Source organism: Lepisma saccharinum, chromosome 4 (assembly GCF_977018435.1).
Source record: "Lepisma saccharinum chromosome 4, izLepSacc3.1, whole genome shotgun sequence".
NCBI lineage: Eukaryota > Metazoa > Arthropoda > Insecta > Zygentoma > Lepismatidae > Lepisma > Lepisma saccharinum.
The window spans coordinates 71,472,754-71,490,555 of NC_139232.1; the positions used below are offsets into that span (position 1 = coordinate 71,472,754).

The window sequence follows — 17,802 nt, forward strand, 5'->3', positions numbered from 1 at the left end:
ATAATATTGCAAATGGAATACTGCTGTACTTTTCTTTTTTTTTTTAAGCTTTTGTCTACATATGAATGTCGTCTCCTTCGATACGCGGCGAAGGTACATAGTGGTTCGGATCCCACTTTAAACTGTAAGTCCAGTCCCGATTAGCCTACCTGTGCATAAAGTGGACTTAGAGAGAAAACAACTCGGCTTTACATGAAAATAATTGTCCCAGTATTATTTTATGTTGCACATTTAAACAGATATATTGAGTGCGACAATGTTTGATGAGGATGATTTGCATGTGGTCTATGAGAGATCCCGTCTTCTCTGTATACAATAATAACGCACCTGCTCTGTACAGCGATTTTATAAGAAAGGGGAACAGAGCGAGGTGCGCTAGCAACGCATAAGAATTATATTTAAAACACCCATGTAAATTGTTTTTATCTCGCAAAATTCACTTAATCATTGTGTCGAGTAGTAGTGTTGTTTTCATTATTTAACGTGTTGCTATACATTCCACCTGAAATATTGCTTTTATATTTTGGACTGTTTCACAGCTGCAACTCTTGTAATAAGCAAGGAGTTGTGGGTTCAACAGAAGGACGACAAACATTAATAAATTTTCAATAAATATAGTGAATGAAAGGTAAAAGTATAAAATGCTGTTCATAACGGATTCTGTTGAACTGGATAATTAAACAGGGTGGCGACAGACCTGGAAAACCGGGAAAAGTCATGGAATTTGAAGTGTCAAAAAAAGTCAGGGAAATGTCAGGGAATTGACTTCGAACACTTTTTTGACGAAAATTGTTATAACTCTGGCACTTTGGGAGCAATCTACTTCGGATAAGTTTTGTTTTGCAGCTAAAACATCAGAGCATGCAACGTGTACAATTCAGAATGCCAAACCAAGGAAAGGTGGTTTGGGGTGGGGGGGTGGGGTGGGATGCGACTACCAAATTTCAATGAAAAAAAAACAAAAATCTGGAGTTTACCCCCCTCTTCTCCCGCTATTTGGGAAGAAGGCACAAACTTTAGTAGTGTTTTCAAGGAATGGACATTTCTCAAGAGAATGAAACCTGTTTCATGTTCTTGGGTGCCATACAAGTTGAATAATAAGCCAAAATGTGAAACTCTGTTCGGAAATGTGGCATAGATATGTTGCGGAGGGGGGGGGGGGGGGGTTGGTCATCAATATGAATTTCCCAGGCTTGCTCCAGACCTGTGTCAGAGTTTCCACCCAAACATAAAGTATGAAGGTCCAAAAAGCACATTCATTTCGTAATCAGCACCATGATACCATATGGTATCATCGGGCCAGTACGACCTTACTCTGATGATACCATATGGTATCATCGGGGGAGTAAAGGTTAAGCCTCTAAATATTACGTATAAAATGCATTGAATTATCATTTTTTCTTGTCCGTATGGGAGTAGTAAGGGGACTTGTCAACAGATGGAGGGGATGGGAGTGGGTGGCGCCGTCCGATAGTTGTTGGAGGTCGTAGTAAGGCATTTTGTTGGGCAAACTGAAGGAACATGGAAACAAATATGTTCATTGATACATACATTTTTTGTCGAATATCGCCACCCGACAAAGTATCTCACTACAACATGCGACAAAAATTGCATGGACTGCAACATCCAATAAAAATCGCATGCATAAACAAGAAGAGCTTGAGACTGCAAATATGCTGCTGGAATTTTATTACTCTTCTGGCTCACTTCACCTTATTTAATGTAGCAGTGCTTACGAAGGTTTTCTTTCATCATCCTGATGTATTACTGGTTTCGCACAAGTTAACATACGTTTACAATGACATTGCAATATTCTTAGATATCAAGAAGAATCCAACCAAATGGGATATATATTGAATACTATCACGAAAAGTGAAACATAAACTGCATTGGTGAACGTTATAAAAATTTTCAAATGCATGCTCCCAACCTCAAATTTACTGCAACACTAGTATTGCAATGAAATTAACGCCACTCCCTGTCCTGTCTGTTTAAACTGGTGAGAGATGGTCGTTAATCTCTCACTGAGTAAGGTTAATGTCCAATATTATGAAATAAAATACTAATAATAAATACGTCAATATGTTAATATCATATTTACTCGAATCATTCAATCATAAAAGCAAATCACTTTCTTCAAGATTTGACTTTTCTCTGCCAGCCCTGCGAAATTTTCACTTTCCATCTACTGATCTATACGAGGGGTGGCCAGAAAGTAATTTCCAATTAGTAGGTACATTGATTTTTCGCAAACACCAAAACCGTGAAAAATGGTTTAGGAATGTGCAGTGATGTCTGGACACATTTTTTGTCCGTTCGAAATATCGGAATAATGCGAATTTGGCATAAAATGCGAATTGTTGATGTTTTTAGCGATTTTTGTAAAAGAAATATCCTAAAACAACGAAAAATTCCATGAAATCCAACATTCTTGTCTTTTCTAGGCCATGATTGTGTACATAGAACATGCAAGTTTTCCAACATTTTACTCAAGAGTAAACTATAGAGTTATACGTACATGGAATAATTTCAACAGCCACATCAAATCATTTATTTCCCATGATTTTTTCAACTTCTATCAAAACCATTTGCATCACAGAGCAAAGTGGCAGGGTTCTAACAGGAGATCGAGTGCGTATCTACTGTCACACGGGAGCCACATCTTCGTATTTGTCGCACGAGATATGTTGTGAATTACCAAGCTAAGTGCGCACTATCGGCATTTGTCGAGCGAGTAATAATGGAGCTCAGTCGTTAGGGCATCTGACTACTATGCGAGAGACCCTGGGTCGATTCCCTGCGGGGGAGAACCGGGATGTTTTCCACCTATTCAAACTGCTCCGGCGCCCACCCAGCATCATATGAAGCTGGTACCTTGAGGAAACTTTGAGGGATAAAGGTAACCAGGAGTGTGGTGCTGATCACATCACCCCCACCTTCAGACGTGATCAAGAAAGTGTGGGGCCCTAACTCCACACCCCTATACACCTTCATGGAAAAGTGCAGGGGAGCACTTTACTTTTACTTCCTCAAAAATCTGTTCCAACATATCAAACTGTCACGAAGATACGTAGACCATGTGATCTACAATTTAAAATAATAGTTTAAAAGCACAATGGAGTATTAAGTTTCGGTATATTTGGCAGATAAATGTTCTAAAACAAAAATGCGAATTTTGGGAAACATAACACTAACAAGTCAAAGAAAGATAATGCCAATTTTTGGTGCCATAATATATTGGTATCTGTCACGTGAGATTGATTGATTTTAATTTTTTGGGTGCGTCGCCACTTATGGTCATTATGCACCCTTCAGTATATATGGGGAAAATTCCATTATCTAAAATCCCTTACCTTAAAATTAAAAAAGGGGTATGGAAAGTTTTCAAGATATCAAATTCTCACGAAGAGGCGTAAGCCATGTGACTTACAATTTGAAACCGTAGTTTAAAAACACCATGAAGGTATAATTTCAGACATTTGCCAGAAAATGAACTAAAATGAAAAGGTGAATTTTGGGGAAAATGACACTGTATAGTAAAAAATAAGAAAATACACTAATTTTTTAAAAAATAGCAAAATATCAAGGTCCCTACCGATTAGGCATAAATAAAACAAGAATATCAGTTGTAATTTATTGCATTAGTAACAGTGAGTCCTAACCTAATTTTCCGCATAATCACCACCGTTGTTCTGGCATGTGTTTGTAGCATGGCACTAAATTTTGTATGCCCATGTTATATGTGTCTGACAGCAAAGACTGGAACTATCTCTAGCGCAGTGTATCTGTCAAATCCGTATCCTGCCAGAAACCTCTTCAGTTAAACAAAGAGATGAAAGTCGGTACATTCAAGGCCAGGGCTGTACAGGAAGTGGTCCAAGATCTCTAACCTGAAGTGATGCAAAGGACCCGTGTGTACTCAGCTGTATGGGGTTGTGCACATTCGATTGGCTTTCCGTGAATTGTCTGCACCATCGTCTGACCATACTATCGCTTACGACGACCGGTCTGCACACCTCACACGATTGCTGGTGGCTCTGTGCCAAATTCTGAACATGCAATGTAGGCTACATCGCAGTCGGTGGGATACTGTATGAGAGCTGCAATCTTTAACCTAGAACTGTCCTAAACCGGCTGCATTGCAACTGTACTAGAGTACAGCTACATACCAATTCTTCCTGCCTGCATGTGTGTGTGTCGCTCTCCGACCACTAGTGCTGCGTATAGGTACCATTGGAGCTTTTTCAGGATGCCCCTCGTATATGAACTTTCAGAAGCTTTTATTATTAGTGTGTTCCTGTTTTAATGTGTGGTTAGCTAAATCAGGTACCTATACAATGCAATTCTATAAATGCCTTGCGTTAAATTTCTAATCCTTACATACCCTTTTCGTCAGCATTAATGGTATAACTGCATGTTGTCAGTTTCACAGTACTTCACTTGGATATACTGTACTGAAGCAGAAATCCCATTGATAATGTAAGGAAATATGACACTTTATTTTGTTCGATTCAATTGTTTCACTTATATGCAAGAGTTAAGTTGTTTGCTTTACAGAGAAGAGAGAAGTAGCTTTATGCATTGAAAAATGAGTCCGCACTCATAGTTTTTGCAAGCAGAGGGTTCCAAACCTCAGTGGAAATATCAACATATAATACCGAGAATGTATAAGGAGACTGATAAATTACAAATTGTATTTCTTAATCAATCACTCTTCACTCTTATCTCATTTAGTCGTAACTTTAAAAATAATTAAGTATTTTATTTTAAACTTACTGTGTATGACCAAATTCCATAATCCTTCGTTAGCTTGTGAATTGTAATAATTTTCGAAATTCACTATTTTGCAGTTTGAATTCAAATCATAGAGAATAGAGAAATTAAGTCAATTTAATAGAAGATAATATTGGTACTTAACAAAACCATACGTGGATCTGTATGAGTTTATTATTTCCATTTGCAAAAACATCGATTTAGTTTAGTTTGTAATTGTCAGGGAAAAATGTAAATTTTGTCCTGGAAAACCTGGAAAAGTCAGGGAATTTCATTTCTGTTTGTTTGTAGCCACCCTGTTAAAATAAAAGTTGTGTATCTTTCTTCTCCCCACACCTTGCAAAAACTCGCCCAATAAAATATTGGGTCAATGCAAATTTTTGTTGTTCCCTTTTTCTTTACATACCTTTGTCACTGTGCAGACGTAATCCCAAACACTCCACCGTGCACTTGACACCTTGGTTTATGTCGTGAGATGCGCCCATTTATTTCTCCTGGTCTAAATATCTCTTGGCACTGACTATCATTTCTTTTGCACCATTATGATATTACCGTCTTGCCATTTTCATGCAACAAAAAAATCACTTCACTGCCATCACTCAATACTGTACGAACAAACACACGAACTTGCGAGAGACTGATTGCCTGGATAGAATGCACGTAAGAATTATGTCTATGTGGAAGTTCAGGCAATAATTTGTGGCAGGAACGTAAACACAGAAGTGACAAAATAAAATTTCGGCATCTCTACAATGCTTTCCTTTGTGCAACACATTGTTTTGACTCATTTCCCGTGTCAAAGCTGCTTGGACGCGGAGTGTTCAAGAGCAAGCGGCAACGCTTGACGACAAAGCTCACTTGCTCTATGTGGGTTCTTAGCAACGATGTGAATCGTGTGCGAACCGGTTGCCAAGAAAAAACAATTCTCTCTGTTGTTTTCAATTTGCACAGTGTGCAAGAATGAGATATGGAAATTTGATTTTTATTCCACGGCCATCATTTTGATATGCATTTCATGACCATTGGGCTGACCATTACCGAGATTGCAACATCATTATTAATCATTAGTTGGGGTTGTTCCACAGATGATAGTACCATTATATTTGACTTAGATCTTTCCACATAAACAAGCTTCAATCACAAAAAAATCATATTTTTACGACGGTTTTACACGAAGCTACACACAATTCAATTCGACTTATGTAAAAAACACACGAAAAACTACACTTTTATGAACATTTTTGTCTGAATAGAAAACAGACAGAGTTGAATTCACAATGTCTTGCTTTTGTCTAAAAGCAGACACTTGTAGCTTTTCAATTAGGTATATTTGACTTTTTTCCTCCCACGGAGTACAATTTTCCAAGCACTCAAACAGAGGGCTCAATATTTTTGTCACGGAAAGTAGATATTTAGCTTCCTTTACTCTTCTAAGATTTTTGTCTGAGTTTTATCTGTGGGTAGGTTTGCATTCAGCTTACCTTTAGGATTATAAAGTGGGTCTTCTGGCAATCATCAATTTTGCCGTATCACACAAGTCTTCGAGAGAATTTATCGCAATACTGGTCTATCTTTCCAACTCTGTTCTTGAATTACCTTCCATAACAATTATCATGTAATCTGCAAAGTCAATTATGCATTTGATCTCCGAAATATTTCCTGATTTTTTTAGAGATGGCACCAAGCTTATATTCCACAATTCAGAACCTAGAATGGATCCTTGCGTTGTTCCTGTGAATATACGTCTGCTGTGCTTTTTATCTGATATGAATCGTGGGCAATCTATGTCAGTTCAAAGCCTCAGAACACCATCAACGTCTCTGCCATCTGTAAGGGCCTCTTTTTTTCAGTTGGAAGAGGGATGCAAGGCCATTTGTACCTTACAGCCTTGCGCCGGAGAACCAGCTGCAATCGACTTTATATATCGCTTGCAAATACACTTGATATAAATATTGATTGCCTCTGTGTATAACAAGATCTTGCTTTTATGTCCACAGCGATCTCTTGCAATACACCATTCTTCCTTTTGAGTCTGCAAATACTGACATGTTTAAATCTAAGGTAATAACAATTGCAATAATAATACCTATCACTCAACCTACCCTACAAGCTTAAGGAATTACTTCGCACACCCAAAAGGAAGAACCGTTAGTGGTCTTACATAACATACCTACTATCTGCATACCTACATACATACTTTCTTCATTACACATCTACAATTCCCTGAAGTGACATGGGAAAATCTCAGGGATTACTATTATTACTGTAATTTTACTGTGGCAAGCTGGCCAAGTGAACCCAGCATAACAACAGTGGATGCTGAGCAAACTTAGGATCTTCCCGACCCAGCAATATTCCACAGCAGATTAACTTGTACTAACTCGGAAAGTGTCATGTACTATCACATCTAGGATAGGGCCACCAACGCAGAGACAGGCATTTCTCCTAGGTGGAACTTCCACGATATCTCGTACCAAACGGTAGGGAAAAACCTCATCCGGAGAGATCCTACAGTTTTTCTTGCCATCCAAATAACAAGAATCCATGAGATATAGGGTGGAAACGTAATGTGTATAGTGCTTTTAATTTTAAAAAAGAAAACTGCCTTTGTTAGCAACTATACTGTGTTTAATATGGAAACAAGGCATAATCGTGTTACGGCAAGGATCCAAGTTGCTTCAGGAAAGTCCTGTGTGTTATATATATATAACTAATAGATAAAGTAGCAGATAAAGAGAATAACTAGCATTCATTCTGCAATCTAATCTATCAAGATGTATACAGCAGCAGTGATGGGATTCTAATAGTTCAAAGGTGCTATGCTATGCTAACTGAAATCTGGTTGGCAGGCTTTGGCACTCTCAAGACCTGTTGGCCACAAGGTTTGTCTATTTTACAGACAAACACCTTTGAGCATATATAGCATTAATAAGGGTCCCTGGTTCTAATGCCAGCCTGAGAATGGTTGATCATTGTGACTGTCTCATCATCTTCATCTTCGCGAGTAGCCAAAAGTGGCAGAAAATTGAAGTAAAATAAGCCAAAAGTAATGTAGCATTAATAACATAAGCATGCCTGTTTGGTAACAGTGTGTGATAAGTTGCCTACTTTCTATCTTGCCATAAGAGTTCCCATGTTCTAATTTTGTGTGTGTGCTTGTAAGTGTCCTTCCTTTAATTTACTGTCATCATCACCAAAATCACATCCTCGCTATTAGCCAGAAATGATAGAAAAGCGACTGAAAATAATAAAATTAAAAAACTTACGTACTTTCCTGCAGCTGACAGCATCTATCCACTTTTGAATGGAAATCCAAGATTGAAGGTTTAGTAATTCTTATTCGTGTCTGCGTCAGTTTTTGGCAGATTATTAGGGAGGACATTTTCGTGATATCATTCCTAATTATAATTTAATTTAATATAATTAATCTTATGTAATAATACGTACCTCTCTTTATAGTTTAAATTAGATGTCGTTTGATAGCTACTGTAAGGAGCTTCAGCAATGAACAATAACTGTTGCATGTTAAACATTGTTGTGCTGTTTTGTGTTAGGTCACATTCACTTACAAAATAAAATAGAATGTAAAACAAGTAGTTTCGAACTTAAAGAAAGTAAATATTGAAACTGAACGTGAAGTTAGTAAATCTCTGGACTTAGCTATTTTTTTTTTAATATAGCCATTTTGACTTCGTTGTTCTTTACCTGCATCAGTTAATTTTGAATTTCAGAATGTGGATAATTATTTTATTGTGTACGTCTGAAATGTTCTTGTGGTAATTGGTCATATTTAGAAAAAAATATCATCAAATCTGTGAAGTTCCCTTAATTTTCTGTCGTTTCTGCTGTGTATAATTTTTCTCGATGTTCTCGAAACTAAATTATGAGAAGTCAAAAATTGTGTTTATGCCTAAACCTTTGTAAGAGACTATTGTTGTTCTTTAGCTTCTTGAATATTCTAAAATGACGGCTACCACCCAGTTTATTTAAAGTACTAAGTAGTTGATGTATTCATTCAAATTTTAATGTTTCACTAGAATTTATAACTGGTAAAAACCATAATGTTGTAGTTTTATCACACACAAAAAATAGCCCTTTCCATCTATTTTTCTCAACTCTAAATATTACATTTTTAAAAAAAATATAATATGCCCATGGGATAGGAGGCCCCGTCACCCATCCTTTGCCAAGCCTCTGTTATGATAATTTCTCCCATTGTCACGGTTAACTGAAGGTAAGATATGGAGAATAAATAAAGAAATAAAAATGCATTCTCTGCAGTGGTCTCAGGTCCGATTCCCTTTTAAGGCACCTTGTAGAGTCGTTTGAACCAATCTTAAACTGTAGGTCCAGTTCCGATTAGCCTATCATGAGCATGCAGTGGACTTCTCGAGCCTGTTAAACGTGGTGATAAAAATACAGAACAAGTGAGTCTTGAATATTATTAGGCATAATAATATATCCAGAAACATGGCAGTTAGGAGGGGCGATCGCCCCTTTCCCCATGAATCCGCACCTGCTTCCAGAGTATGTTTGAGTGTCATACTGACTCCATGAGTATGAATAGAACATGGTAGTATACAAGTATAAAAAAATTACATTGGCAATTTGTATAGTAGTGCATGTAACCACCTTTCACATTATTAATATTTCTTTGCAGGACACTGAAACTGGATTATATGTATCATTGAGTTCATTCCTTGGTTTCGGGAGAGATCATGTTGTCCGTTATGTTGAGAAAACAGGACATGCCGTTTTTCTGCACATAAAAAGAACAAGAAGAGAGGTAAGTGTTAAGTAGGTGAATTGTTGCTGTTAGGAGAAACAAACCATTATTGACTTAGCAGGTAACTCTGTAAACTATTCAAAACTAGCTAAAATCATCCAATAGCATGAAACAGAATACATAAAACTAGCTTCCCTCTGATATGAAAGGTTCGTAAAACCTGAAGTGTATTAAGTCAGGGAAGTCCTAAAGCTGGGAAATGTCTGGGGAAGAATCAAGTGCTTTTTTGTACTTGCCACCGTCGGAAAAAGATAATAAATTTGCTTTTTGCTTGATGTTCTACATAAAATTTTTTATTTATTTGTCTTGATCAATGTTTTGTTTGGGACAAGTATGTGAGCATTTAAACTTGGTTATTAGCACATTAATAAATAGCACAAAATGGTTTGTAAATATATTTTAAAATTGGTGCAAAATTTGGAGAATTTGTTTTGCTAAAATGAGGAGAAATCCTGATAAACCTTGCAATATTGCATTAGTTTAAACAACATTCTAGAGATAAAAAGTGAAAGTGGAGAGACATTATTTTGTATTTTATGTTGTTGAATGTCTGCCGTAAGTAGCTAATGGAAGAGTACGATTAGTTCCTTATTGTGCAAGTCAAATAAAATTGTCAAAAACGAAGTATTTTGTTGCTTTTACATATGAATTTCACAAAATGTCTTTATTTTGTAGAGCTGTGTAGAGGTTCCTATTCTTATGAGATACCCAGTACAATAAATTAAATCCAAAATATTAAACATTTCCAACACCTAAGAGCTAAGACACTCCTATATGGCATAATGTTGGGTTCAATACCAATTAGCCTACCGTTGTATAAAGTAGACTAAATGCTAAACTCAAGCCAATATCCGACTTTGCCAGTTTCTGTGGTGGAGTGGTCTCAGGTTCGATCCCTGCTCGCGTATGTATGTATCATTTGTTGTGTTTTCTTAGCACACAGTTTGACAGTTATCATTAATCATCAACGTGATTAATGCATGACGTAGAAAGGAAACATAAAAATAGATTGATTGAGTTTTTATTTTTAACATTGAAAGTTTTTCTAATTTTTTTGTATTCAAAGAGCAAATGAGGCATGGTAATTTTATTTCCACATCAGATTCCTGTTGAACAACAGGGTGATGGACCAGAGAAGAAGATCACACGTCTTGCGATTGGTGTTGAGGGTGGATTTGACCCAGATATTGGAAAAAAGAAATATGAGTATGAGGAGCAATATTCCGTTGTCACACTTCCAAATTTTGTAGCAGTGTCATGGCCAAATCCAGAATTTCCAGATGTGGTGAGTGAGAATTATTTATATACCTGTGTGATATACACTTTTGTAATGGTGATGATACATTCACAAGTATATTGTTCATCTGTCTTCTTCTTGAAGTGTACATTGTACAGCAGGATTTTGAACTTTTTGTATTATATGTGTGCAACTGTTTCCTGGTAGTGTCCATCCCCTTGATATCCTGATCCCTTGACAATGCAAGTACCAACTTCACCCTCTATCCCAAAGGCACTTGCCACCCCTCTAACATTATATAAAGGTGGTGGCCCTATGAAGTTCTCGACGGATGGTTTTGGTAGGAACGGGTTCAGTCAAGTGTGTATTTAATTCTGCAATGACTTTTTTTAGCGGTCGTTTTACGCTTTTTAGACGCAATCCTCTTCAATACCCAGATGTCCCTGTAAGACAGCTTCCGCTTCCCCCGACAGTTACTCTTCCTGGATGTGGTTCGCCCTTCATTGTGGTATGCTGCTATGACCCTTGATACTGTGGCACTTAATACCCTACAAATATTCACAGTCTCCGTTACTGATGCACCGGTGAGATGAGCCCTCTTTGGAACTCTGATATAGTAGATATTAAATGTGAAGTCCAGCTACTACTGTGTGAATGCTCGCTATGCTGTGCATGACCAACAGATGGCGCAGGCAATCCCTCCAGTGGCATGTTCTATAATCACCAGTGTTTCAGTTTCAATGTTACTATTATTATATGTTACTATACGGAGTACGCTTTTAGAAGGAACATGAGTTCGACCAATACCCAGCCAGTGCTACTGCGCTGTTGCCAAACTAACTGCTAGCGCAAGTTAGATCTCAAAAAATTTATTCTCGCGGCAACTATATCACCCCTTTTTAACAGAAATTTATGCCCATCGTTGTTTTTCTTTTATATTTGAGGCCCAAGCGTTTTAGTATTAACCCCATAGAAGTAGAGGAACCAGTGTAATTATTTCTTTCCCTCATGACACGCTCAAGTTTCTTGATAGAAGGATATTCGCCGTTGTCATACATTTCAAATATTGTACGACGGAGTACATCTTTTTCAAAGTCATCTAAGCTAGTAATACTTCGTTTCTGGCATGTTTCCCAGGAGATTTAAATAGGGGTTCACCGATTTCTGTGGTAGATATTTTACCCTGTTTTACAATACGCAACACAGTATGAAGACTTACACCACACACTTTAGCCATAAGTTCTCTACTATGTCAAAACACTGTTTCAGCATGCACTTCTTCCGACGCCAATTCCTTGAAGTACGAATACACTTTAAAAATAATATTTCTCCCTTGTGAATGTACTACTGGTGCAAGGTTTCGAGAGTGACATAAAAAAAACAACAACAACACGGAACGCACACTTTTGCATGAAAGGGCTGTATTCAGTGGCGTGGCGTGGATTTTTAAAAGTGTTACCGGTTATCAGTAGGACATTTAAGGGAGACTTGGGTGCCTCCCCACCTCATGCCCCCCCCCCCCCCCAATGTCTTCCAAGTAGTTCATATAATATTAATCTGGTACGTATGCAATTCAATACTAGATTTTGGTAAAGTTATTAATCAGGAAAAAAATGTTGACATAAGGACTAAAGTGAAATCGCAAACATTGGTTGTTGACACAATAATACGTAATTTGATACTTAAACATCGAAGGCTACTTATAGAGCAGATCAATCTGACTTTGAAAATAGTTATATGATGCTGGGATCCCGGATCCCGGATCCCTAGCTTGGGCATGGGCATTTGTGATGTCTATTCATCAATTTAATCATATTATCACTCATCCCCATCTTCGCAAATTAGCCAAAAGTGGCACAAGCGAAGCAAAATCCATCAAATCAAATCAAAAAACTTCTATGATGCTGTCATAAAGAGAAGTTTTTCATTTGAATTTGAATTTTTGGGTGCGTCATGGTCATGGTCCACGTTATCCACATCTGAATTCGACACGTTTTTTTTTCACCCGAAAATAGAGTACATGGCCAACAAAAGTGTTTCGACAACTGCACACATCCACATAACCACGGATAGTCGTTATACCACGAAACATTGAAATGTCGGTCATATCCAGCAGACGACTTGGTTTTTAAATCGTTCAAAATAGGCTTTGGCCTCCCTTTCGCCACAATTTCGATTTTTTTCTGCAAAATAACGAACCGAAAGATTGCTTCAAAATATCTTCTATTGCACGATTACACACACTGTCCAGATAGGATGAACCCGCCACCTCGGAACTCGGAGCAAGCTTCATTAATTAATTGACAATGCCCGAAAACAACATAAAGACGAAAGACACCAGTCACAAAACTCCCACTGCACAGTCCCTCCCACAAACCGTTGTTTACTTTTGTAACACGTGAAGCACCCTCCTTGCCCCCTCCCCTCTCAGCATCGGCCCTTCCCCAATATTTCCTTCGGAACCTGCAAGAAATCCAGTTGTACTAATGTTACCATCTTAGTTCTTTTGAAACCAGATTTGCCCAAATCGCGAAACTTTTCGTTTCAAATAAGACGTAGCTATGTAGAGTAGATGTAGTCTTCATCTGTTTCCTAACTACTCCCACTCCCATGTTTCGATAAATCCACTGAAATCTCATTTCTGACACCACTACTATTTCGTGTATTTTACGTCCTTTGCTTCCTTTAAGGCTTTCGCTTTATAGGATAATCGTGACGATGAGGATGCATGGTGAATTATTGAAATAAAATTATTATTTCTTTGTGTATGTAATTATTAATTTTTATAATTATGTAAGTAAAATAATAACAACGAACATTGAAATAACCATTTCTTGCTGAGGATTCGAACCTGCGACACCTGACACTTCAGAGCGTGCTAAGATAACAATCGGGAAATTATACTTGTAAGTATTTTCACCCAAAAACAGTTCTACCACCTCAAAAACATTGCTTCAATCCGAAATTATTGCATTCCTGCGACAACGTATGTCAATCTCAATCAGTATTATCAACAATTATCACAAATTCCTGTAACCGAAATAATATTATATGTGTGAAATATAGAATTTTAGGTTGACATTTTTAGAAGGACATCGGACCCCTTGACCATACCCATCCCTCTCCTCTCCTTCTCTCCCATGATGTCGAAGAAGGACAAAGAGGACTTTCATAATCGCTGATATTTAGTGTAAATACAAAATATCACTTGGTAGTTTGCTTTTGCCCCAGTGTGATTTGATTTTTTTAAATTTTGATTTGGCGATTTAAGTCCACTTCATGAACAGTAATGCTAATCGGGACAGTTTAAAGTTGGATCCGAACCACTTGTGCCTCCACCGGGTATCGAACCCGGAATCCCTTGATTATAAGGCGGCGACGCTACCACTGCGCCATCGTTCCCCAGTATGACTGGACACCTTCAGAGTAAGATATACCCGATTAGGCAACTTAGCTCTTTTCTGTCAATTGAATATGGCAACACTGGTATGTTTCCGGTAAGGATCACCGGCAACTGCGCCGGCTAAACAGGCATGCCAAAAACCCACCTCCTCCTCTCGCGGTCAGTCCTTGCCGCAACGCGAAGTCTTCCTTGCGTGGGCTCAGGGCCCTTTCCTCATGTTGCCTGAGGAGGGTACCGGATCAGTCCTCCTCTTCGCTTTTGCCGGTGTCAGAAAAAATGTCAGTCTGCAATGTTTACTTTACGACAATATTACCAGTTTATGTACGTAATAATATTTTAAGATGGGTTCTTCAATTCTTTATATTTTGGTGTTACCTGCGGTAACAGCGGCTACATGCACGCCACGCCTCTGGCTGTATTTAATTTTCTCACGACTGTTCTTTGTGGCACACGAGTGAACGATAAGCAAATAATTTTACACCGGCCTTGCTACGAAAATGCTGAGCTCAAACTGACCCAGACTTTCAATGTTCGAGAACGCCCAGGACAATGAAGAATCATTGTTTATATCAAGACGAATTTAACACCCACAGTTTTCCCTAGACACAACAACTCAGCTGCGTCAACACGGTGGCAACGAAAAAAACAGGCGGAAGGAAATGAAAGGTGATGTTTCCCTTGTTTCTTCAAGGAACGATAACTCCGGCTGTAGGCGACGGAAATTCATGGGACTTGGACAATCAGGTTCAAAATGTCTTTCCCCTTTTTGTGATGAACCTTAAAGTAGCGAGTTTTATGCAAACTTCTTGCACGCAAGAAAAATACAGAACACGGCTTTTAACTTCCACGCCGCAGTCTCCTAACTGTACAACATTGCACTCCTGCAAGTGGCTGGTCGCCACGCACACCCTCTGAGTGGCCTCGCCCGATATCGCTTCTAAAAGTGTGCGTCATATGATGCTATTAATCCAAAAACTCTCGACTTTATTGCTACTATGCACAACCAACACCAACAATACAACCTTCAGTGACTGTTTCAGAGTTCCAATTATGAACCAACTATGTCTGTGCACAGTAGCCGCAGTAGCTCAGTCGTTAGGGCATCTGACTACCATGCTAGAGACCCAGGTTCGATCCCCGGCGGTAGGGAACAGTGATTTTTTTCCAACCTTTTCCAAGTGGCTCCAGCACCCACCCAGCATCGTAGAAAGTGGGTACGTGGAGGAAACTGGGGGGGTGTAGAACTCCCGTTGAACGGATAATCATGAGAAACAACAGTGGCGATTTCTGAAATTAAAAGCTAACAGTGTTGTAATCATGGTCCAAATGAATTTTCGACACATTTACATATTATTCAATCTTCAAGAGTACCTAATTTTTTAGCTTGTTGAATTGTTTTAAAAATGTGTTTCGTTTTCATCTTGTAAATTGTGTGGCCCATATGTTATGGTGGCAGATACGTAAACAATAAACCTTAAATGAAAAAGTCAAAATCATTAATGTCTACATGAAAGAGAAACTTAGAGATGTTTTGCAAAATTAGAAATTACATTAGAAATCAATTTGGAAAATTCACATGCATGATTATTTTTTTGTTAATCTTAGAAGAAATTCAAAGCATTTAAATACATAAAACATTCTGTTGCACAAATCGAGTTTTTAATAACATTGTAAGTTTATTTCCGAATAGTGGACAGTTCTCAGTAAGGGACATTTATTCGTTCCCCATTGTTGTTCGCTGGAGGTGAAGAAATCGGCACAGGCTGCCTTTACCCTTTCCTCCCACCTGAGTTGCTCCTTGGTACCTTTTCATACTTTGATAAATATTTTGAATTTTAATCTTTGCAATCCTCAATATCGATTCAAATTTGTATCGGCTCAGTTGTAATGAATTGCCAGATCACATACTTTGATTTTTTTTCAATTGTATCTGTTTCTTGTTTTGTGTTCAATTATTGCTAATAAAATTAATTTTGATAATGCTCTACTTTGTTTATTCTTGAGCAGATTAAGGCTTCAGTGAAAGGCATTCTTGAAGCTGAATCTGCCACAAAGTTAGCTGAATTAGAAGCTTTGGCTGGTACTTGGGATGGTGAAGATCGCCGAGTTACTGCGTGAGTTGATTAGTGTTGAATAACATTTAGGAATTTATAGGGGTATGTTTATATACCATATTCCACAGCATAAGCATCTGCACCAATAATTGTCACACCCAATTTTCTTCAGTCCGAAAATTGATTTATAACTTCTCATAGAGTAATTGTCTCATCTGCACATCGAATGAAACCGATGATAATGGCAGAGAATCTTCAGACACAGAAAATTAAATTTTGTAAGTCCATACTTGCGACATAAATTTTCTCAAGTGTAATATTTCAGTTATAATTAGTGTGACCATACATCCTGTTTTGACCAGGACAGTTCCATTTTAGAGGCATGTCCCATTGATATTATTTAAGAGCCACCATTTGTCCCATTTTATAGAAGTCTGGGAGTTAGCTTGTAAACCAAATCTAAATTTGAGAGACATTTCATGCTAAAAAGAAGTTGATGGAATTTTCAAACTATCTTCTTGGCAACACCGTGCGAAAACAGATGGACTGTGTTTCAAGCACTTTATAACAATCAAAATGTTCAATTGTCGTCGAGAATGTTCGAGCAGACAGGGGTTTTACTGTTTAAGTTAGCTCGCGTATTCAGTTATTTGTAGAGAAATGAATATGTAGTTTGATATGGACCTGCAACAAAAATTTAAATTCCTGCATATTGACACAACTCAAAACACAAATATCACGTTGTGTGTCAGATGTGTGGGGAGTTTTATGAACGGTTGGTGTAGAATAAAGTTGTTCTCAAGAAGAATGGTTCTTCTGATATTCTAGTACTCCTCAACTTCAGCATAGGACTAACATCAGAGGTTGATCAGAAAGGACGAGAAACACTTTAAGTCATACCGAGATTATAATAAATAACACCTTTTTGACAATGGGAGATCATGTTTCATTTCTTGTTTAAGGTGTATCATTTATGTGACCCATACTTTAATAAAGTTACGTTAATAATAACAATTTTATAATTAAACTGATTTTTCAGGAGTGGGTAAACTGGCCTGCTTGAGATGTCCCATTTTTGTGTCAAAATATTATGGTCACCCTAATTATAATGCATAAATCAATAACAACTAATGAATGGGTTAACTTTTTCTTCAGATGGGAAACATGGTAGCTAACCTGTCATGAAGATTATTTTTACATCTATTTGGACTATATTAAATTTTAACATGTATTTATGAGTATCTCGTTCTTCCTCGTCTTGCACCAAAGACAGTTTAGTAATAAATGATTACAGCACATATTTTTTTGGGAAAACAGAAGCTTCACATAATGGTCACACCCCACTTTTTGCAGAAAAATTTGGCATAAAATCTGCCACGATTATGCGGTGAAATATGGTACATTTTTATTGGTATGAGAATGTGTATGTATGTTGGCCTCACCTCTTTTATGTAAAGTATAAGGGAAATTTCACACACTGGAGTGACATGTGACATAGTATGAGGTTTAATGAACTATACAAGAAACTTCAGGAGCCCAAAATGAGTCT

The 17,802-nt window shown here is 37.7% G+C and overlaps 1 protein-coding gene across 1 annotated transcript in view; it reads left to right on the forward strand.

The window, feature by feature from the left end:
• Window positions 1-17,802, forward strand: part of Usp5 (ubiquitin specific protease 5) — a 64,970-nt gene that overhangs the window by 13,745 nt on the left and 33,423 nt on the right. The window contains exons 2-4 of the mRNA XM_083121431.1: window positions 9,434-9,559; window positions 10,662-10,844; window positions 16,207-16,313. Of these exons, the coding sequence (XP_082977557.1) occupies window positions 9,434-9,559; window positions 10,662-10,844; window positions 16,207-16,313 (416 nt within the window). The remainder of the gene's footprint in view (window positions 1-9,433; window positions 9,560-10,661; window positions 10,845-16,206; window positions 16,314-17,802) is intronic.